The following is a 7,679-nucleotide window of genomic DNA, read 5'->3' as shown; positions in this document are numbered from 1 at the left end:
ATGCGAATTGTGTTGGAAATTTTAGAAAACAACAACTTTTTAGTAATACATTCGTGCACGGTTTTGATGATAACTTTTAACTATTAAATCATTTTGGGTTGGGGTTTGAAGTATTAGAAAGCTGACTCTCAGAGATATAATGCGACGATGATAAATGAATTGTTTAAGTATTATTCATATACCTACTGTGTTGGGGAAATTTTGTTCATACGTTCGATTAATGACTTGTTGACATATTCCGACAATTTTTGTCATAACTTTTATTTCGGAAGTCCGATTTTGATGTCGTTTGAAGTGTTAGAAAACTAATTCTCAGACCTAAAACATGGTAGTGATTTTTAATATGTTTTAATAATATTCACATGCCCACTGTGTTAATAAATATATTGGATTATACGTTTGGTTGATGAATCGTTGCATTATTGTAATATCATTATATGATAATCATGTTGTTATGTCGATGATTTTAAGATGTTGACGAGTTGCTGTTATTTGTTGATATTATTCATGTGGCAACATGAATTGGTTATTGCATGATCAATGGTGTGATGCATAAATGATGAGATATGTGCGGGGATCCTTTAGGTGAACCTTGTTGTGTTAATGCATGTTATTTGAGAGTCATGCATCTTGATGTACGGGCTTTGGTCCAATTTTGGTGAGTCTCGATTCTATGGTGATGGATCGGGTGCGAGTAGTTAATTCTTATTATGAGGGATTAGTGAAGCGCTACCTATGTTGATGGTGACGAGTTTTGGCGAGCCTCGATCCCATTGTGATGAATCGGGTGCAAGTAGCTAATTCTTATTATGAGGGATTAGTGAAGCGTTACCTATGTTGATGGTAACGAGTTTTTGTGAGCCTTGATCCCATTGTGATGGATCGGGTGCGAGTAACTAATTCCTATTATGGGGGATTAGTGAAGCGTTACCTATGGTGATAGTAGCGATTTTGGTGTTCTCCGGTTCCAAGAGGGAATCAATCCTGTGGTGGGGATCATGGAGTGAGATGAACCTAAGTGTTCATATTTAGTACCACATGCATGTCGAGCCGGTTTGAGTACATTGCATAAGTGTTGCATTTGTATTGGTTGCTGTTGATGTATTGTTGGATGAGATGTTGTTGCATATGATGTTAATGATCATTGAGATGTAGTTGTGTATGATGTTGATTATAGCTTGGATGTAAGAATGTGATATATTGTTGTGTATGATTGTGTAAATGTTGGATCCTATTCTTCATTCTATATCATTATTATTGAAATGAATTCTCACCCCTTCTGTTTGAATATTGCCTTTACATGGGCGTCGTGCAGATACTCGAGAGTAGTATTGCTGAAGTAAGTGGAAGGTAACTATTGGATTACTTCTTTATTTTGTCGCTTTTATTAGTGATACCTTGCTCTGATCATGCAACACCGGGTTGGGTTAAACGCTTATTTTATTCCTTATGTCTAATTATGTTGAAGTCATAAAACTAATTTTGTTGTTGAGAATTCATAAGATGTTGAGTTGATTGATTAAAAGTATCTTATTTTGTTATTACAATTGAAGTTGAGACTATATGTTATTACTTTCTTTATCTTCCATAATTGTGATGATAATTCCGTTGCGATGATAGTTTAAAATGGAAGTGAGCATGCAGTGACAAGTTATGAATATCTTATTTTGTGAATATATAATACCGATCAGATAAGAAGGATGCGTGTAAACATCCCATGTATGATTCAGATAAGTGGGAAGTCGTGTGAACATCCTTATTACAAATGTGTGTATTGAAATTTACTGTTGAAACCCATGTATTGATATATCACTGTGTTCTTTACTTTCTGCACTTTAATTTTTCGTTATTCATCATTCAAAACAGCCATTGCATCTTATTTTACACCAAACAATTAAAAAGAAAAGGATCTTGCTTAAATATCAAGAAAAACCTGGCAAGTCTAATTCACCCCCTCTTGGATTGCACACTTCATACTTACATAAAGGAGGTGCCTCTCCTATTCATTTCACACCAGAATTCAAGATTTCTCTAATTCTTTGCAATTTATCTCTTTTATCTCCCTCTATAAATATTTTATTTTCATCAAAGTTGCATTAGTGCTTTGTGAGTGAAAATTGCCTGTGAGAATAAAGTTGTAGTGATGTTGTGCTACTATTGTTATTATCAATAGTACAATACTCTTGAAATAATTGAGTTTGGTTCTTGAGATTAACCAGTCTTAAAATCTTTGTTTGAGTATAAATACTAAACACAACTTGCTTTTTAAGTAACAAAAACTCGAAACTTATCACGAATTTTGAATAAATACAACTTGCTACTCCAATCTATAAAAATACTAACACAACTTGCTCCTTAAGTAACTAAAAATCGAAACTTATCACGAATTTTGAATACTACAATCCACCCTTTCCCCTCTTATGCTTGAAGTCATTTGTCTAACAAATTATGGTATTCAAAAGTCACGATTAATTTAAGATTAATTACTAAAAATAATATTTTATGTTAGTCTAGTTAAAAATAAAGATAAAAGTAACATATAACAAAAGGAACAAAATATAAAGGAAAGTAAATGAGTGAAAGTAAATAAAAAAAGATAAGGGAGATTACATTATGATTTATATAGGTTCAAACGAATCTTGGCCTATTCTTCTCCCCAAGAATTGTTTTTTGAGAGTTTTAATAATTAATTAAGCTTTTGCAGGTTATACCCATGAACCCTTGTTACAAACAAATTAAGAGACTTTATACAGGTTCCCCCAACCAAACAATAACTTTTACTAGAATGAGCTTACAAACCGAGTAAAGATTTTATCGGGCAAACAAAAAATTTATCGGGCTATCTTCTATAACCAAACATATATTTTAACAGGTTTATATCTAGAAACAAATACAAGAACCTTCAAGAGAACCATACTCTTGAAATAACCAAACTAGCACGATATCTGTAGAAAAACTTCATCACAAGTATTTTTCACTCACACGACACTAAGGCAACTTTTAATGAACTAAACGATTAAAGAGAGAGAACGAGAGTAACAAAATATAATAGGATAGAAGAAATCAAAATTGTGGTGTATTTTAGAATAAAGAGAAGTCTCCTTTATATATGAAAACATTTAGCTAAAAAAGAAAATAATTCATGAGCCAAATAAAATAAAATAATAGATTATTTGACCATATAACTGATTATGGCACTCAAAAAATGAAAAGTCTTGATTTATAGCCATTACCAATCGATTATAGGCATTACAAAGTGTGTGCGTGCTTGTGTTTGTATGAGTGTGTGCGTACATGTGTATGTGTGTGTGTGTGTGTGTGTGTGCATACACGTGCGTACGTATGTGTGTACGATATTTACCTTAACAACATAGGAGTTACTCTTATACTTTTACAATACTCTAGTCACTTAGAGAGACACGACTTGACAGACTTTTACACTTATTATCTTTCACAAATCCGGAGCTTCAAGTCCCTTTTTTAGATACACCAATTATATTAACACCTATAGAACCTTGAATCTTCTTATGATGAGGTTTGAAATAAATCTCCAAGATAAACACCATCATCAGACCAACATATCAAACGCCATCATATCACCAACATAACAAGCACCATCACTTGATCAATATATCAAACACCATCACTTTATCAACATATCATGCATCATTGCTTGGATCGACAAGCCTTGAACATCAAGACTGATGAAGACTTGTCTTTGTCAATCATCAAAACCAAATTAACAGGTAGATATAGACTTCATACCTACAATCACATACATCCACTTCACTGACTCATCTAAAAACACTATATCGTTATGAGATTTCCATAACGATCAAACAACTGCATGCTAGATCATAAAAGCCCTCATAATCCTATGCACTCCACCAAGCGGATAAAACATTTGAAAGAGATTCGTAAGATCGTTAGCCAGATCTAGACACCAACCCAACCAACTAAAGATCCTATGCCAAACATAATTTGTTATCTCACATGTCATAAAAAAAATGAAAGGACGATTTGAGGGATCCCAAACATAAAGGATAAATGACACCCCCAAAACTAAGGACACCCCCTCTTAAATGAGTTATCTCTAGTGGGAATCCTATCTTGAATAAGCTTCTAGTAAAACACAAGGACTTTAGAAGGGGTCCAACTACCCTAGATGCTAGGAATAACTAAATCCACAAAAATAACCTAACTATCATTAGGAAACACACAGGCGACAAGGATTTAATAAACAGAGGCTACAATATAAAATTTGTCTTTAGGATGACTCCACCACCAATATCACTCTTTGAGGAAGGGGGTAAAATCTCGAATAATTGATAAGAGATTAATAATCAAATCCAAATATTAATCAAATATAAGGGTTCTTTTCCGCGTTGATTCCGACTAGAGGTTGACCCCCACTAGAAGACCAAGGTACCTGAACAAAAGACTCTTGCTTACAATGGAGTAAATCACTAGTTAGGTCCAAGAAAACACGAAGAATAACCTTGATGGAACAAAGATTATATATGGAAGTATTTCCAGAATAATTGCATCCTCCGCATACTGAAGATGGGAGACCACCAAATCTAAAGAAGTCACTCTGAATCCCGAGAACAACCATATGTCCATAGTCATTGAAAGAACCAACTAAGACCTTATGTCACAAGAAGGAAAATGTAAGGAACTAAGGGATCACCTTGCTTTAGACTCCTTTGGAGACTAATTTTTTGGATCAGACAACCATTAACTAAGACCACAAGATTACTAGAAAATAGGTAAGCACAAAACCAAGTGCCATTAACCAATACCACATGATTATTAGAAAACACATAAGCATGAAACCAACCTCTCCACTTATCATTAAAACCAACTCTAAAAAGCATTCCAACTCTAAAAAGCATATAATCTATGAAGAACCAACTAACTAAATCATAAACTTTCTCAAAATTCACTTTTCACTTTAACTAGATCCAACAACTTATTCACACATAACTAATAACAATTTTTAACAACTCTTTAGCGTATATTTGTCTAAAAATAGTTTTTATAATAAATTATAATTAATATATAATAATAATAAAAATTTTATACAATAAATATAAAAAATTAAATTAATTAATTAATAATAAATAATTGTCAAATATGAATTATAACAATACTTTTTAATGATTCATCAATATGTTAACAAAAATGTGAAGTGATAAAAAGAACACTAGGTGCACATATCAATTGGTTAAATAGATATGTAAGCGGATAATAAAAAATTGATTCAATTGACGATTAAAATCAAACTAAATAAAAAAAATCATTTTTTTTATTGAATTTAAAAACCGGTCCAAATCGAATACATTACACCCTTGTCAATAAATCTTAGAAATTAACTCTATAACCATGGAAAACACGGTTTTATCAAAATAAAATAAAATTCAGTAATTGTTCAGTGAAACCATTTGAAGAACTCGCTGCGAGTATCTATATTGGACTGATTTGCTACGGCCCAAAAATAAATATAAAGCCCGCATCACGGGCCGGGTCTGTTAACCCTAACTAGGCCCATCAATTGCATGAAATAAGGTACATTTATAAACCAAAAAACTCCATCTTTTAAACCCTAATCTTCTTCCTCTCAGCCTCCTCCGAAATCAATTGTTTGCGGAAGAGTAGCCATGGTGAAGTACTCCCAAGAGGCCGACAATCCCACCAAATGTAAATCCCCTTTCGCTTTCTCGATTCATTGAACGCTATGATATTTGATTTCTATTAGATTTATACTATCATTGTTTGTGTATGATTTTTCATTCGTTCAAATCAATATTTATATTGAAGTGTTGATTTTAGATTTATTTAACCTAATTCGTGAATCTCCGTTGTAATTGCAGCAACGAAGGCCAGAGGCGCTGACCTTAGGGTTCATTTCAAGGTACTTATTTCTGTGATCTTTTTGTTCATCACTGGTAGTGAATCGAAAATGATAGATTGTTTAGTTTTAGTAATTAAATATTTTTCATGTTCAATTATCACTAGCTAGAATAGTTGATCTACTGAATTTGTGTTTACCATTTAAATTAATCTCTTAATCTGTTTGATCATTTTAATTTAAATCATGTCTCTGCTAGTACCTCCCGTTGGTTGATTTAATACACATTTGTTATTGTTTTTATTTGATAGTTTAATTTAGATTTATTTACTTGCTTTGGGTTTACTATGTTTTATCAGAGATTTGAGATTTTGTTTTCTTAATTTCCCTTGCAGAACACTAGGGAAACCGCGTTTGCAATCAGGAAGTTGCCACTCACCAAAGCCAAAAGATACTTGGAAGATGTTTTGGCCCACAAACAGGCTATTCCTTTCCGACGCTTTTGCCGTGGTGTTGGGAGAACAGCCCAAGCCAAGAACAGGCATTCCAATGGGCAAGGACGTTGGCCTGCCAAGTCTGCTAAATTTATTCTTGATTTGCTTAAGAATGCTGAGAGTAATGCTGAAGTATGTCTTTTGTATTTTTAATGTTAGTCTTTTATATAATGTATTTTACTTACAGTTAGATATTTTTAACCAACTTTCATTCACATCGTTCCATTGATTGTCTACTTCCAGGTGAAAGGTTTGGATGTGGATGCACTCTATGTTTCTCATATCCAGGTCAATCAAGCTCAAAAGCAAAGACGTCGTACTTACAGGGCTCATGGAAGAATCAATCGTATGTTGAGCCTTTCTTTCTCTCTGAATGAATTCTTTACTGTTCCAATATATTCTATATCTTATATGTTTGTGTTTTTTTGCTTAGCTTACATGTCATCTCCATGCCACATTGAGCTCATATTATCCGAGAAGGAAGAGCCTGTCCAGAAAGAGGTACATATATTGGTCATTTTGCTGTTAAAAATTGATTTATTTGCTGCATCAAACTTATTTGTTGTTATTATTCTTGTAGCCCGAGACCCAGTTGGCAACAAACAAGAAGAAGTCTCAAGCTCTTCGAAGTGGTGCTTCATCTTAGATTGTTGTTGGTTGAACTAATAGTTGAGGGTCCTTCATTTCTAGATTATGGCATTTTTGTTGCTCTTTCTTTATTATGAGCTGTTTTTGAAGTTTGAACAGCAGTTTTTGATTCATACACTATGGTTTATCTTAATTGACGTGTTTGTTAAATTTTATGGTGGTAATTGCATGATTGGATTTGAGTTTTATTTACCTTGTCTGGGCCTTAAATATGTTGCTGAGTTTATAATTATATGCTGTTTCCTTATTCACTCTTGTTTAAAGAGTTGTGGGTTTTCTGGATTTTTGCCCCTTAATTGACATGTTTGTTAAGTTTTAAGGTGGTAATTGCATGATTGATCTGAGTTTGTATGTTTTTTCCTTCTTCCCACTTGTTCAATGAGTTGTAGGTTTTCTGGATTTTGCCCCTTAGTATATACCTCAAATCTTTCTTTCTGGTTGTTGTCTGCCATTCCTCTTGTTAGTCCTACTTAATTTTGTGAAAAGCATAGTGTTTCAAAAATTGAATTAAACATAGAATCAGTTTTAACATATTCTGAATAGTTTGGTTGGCTGAGTTGAACGTTCTGTCTAGCTCTACTTAGATGTAGTTTTAGGAGCTGATTTGCAGTTCCAACTGGTTTCGATCGGGTATGATCCGGTTGAGACTATTTCGACATATCAAAACATATTTATTATGATTGAGA

At 33.2% G+C, this 7,679-nt stretch overlaps 1 protein-coding gene across 1 annotated transcript; it reads left to right on the top strand.

The window, feature by feature from the left end:
- The first annotated feature begins 5,572 nt into the window (after positions 1-5,572).
- LOC127083098 (60S ribosomal protein L17-2) lies at positions 5,573-7,181 on the top strand. The gene is made up of 6 exons (XM_051023335.1): positions 5,573-5,700; positions 5,874-5,914; positions 6,247-6,477; positions 6,589-6,691; positions 6,779-6,846; positions 6,926-7,181. The coding sequence occupies exons 1-6, from the start codon at positions 5,661-5,663 to the stop codon at positions 6,989-6,991; spliced, it is 549 nt and encodes a 182-aa protein (XP_050879292.1). The 5' UTR covers positions 5,573-5,660; the 3' UTR covers positions 6,992-7,181.
- Positions 7,182-7,679: the final 498 nt, after the last annotated feature.

Source organism: Lathyrus oleraceus, chromosome 5 (assembly GCF_024323335.1).
Source record: "Lathyrus oleraceus cultivar Zhongwan6 chromosome 5, CAAS_Psat_ZW6_1.0, whole genome shotgun sequence".
In the NCBI taxonomy this organism is placed as follows: domain Eukaryota; kingdom Viridiplantae; phylum Streptophyta; class Magnoliopsida; order Fabales; family Fabaceae; genus Lathyrus; species Lathyrus oleraceus.
This window is presented reverse-complemented; position numbering and strand designations above follow the sequence as displayed.

Excerpts from the sequence above, each read along its gene's own strand:
- LOC127083098 (XM_051023335.1), top strand. The coding sequence starts at position 5,661 with ATGGTGAAGTACTCCCAAGAGGCCGACAATCCCACCAAAT. Across the intron at positions 5,701-5,873 it reads GGCCGACAATCCCACCAAAT|CAACGAAGGCCAGAGGCGCT; the intron begins GTAAATCCCCTT and ends TTGTAATTGCAG. Across the intron at positions 5,915-6,246 it reads ACCTTAGGGTTCATTTCAAG|AACACTAGGGAAACCGCGTT; the intron begins GTACTTATTTCT and ends TTTCCCTTGCAG.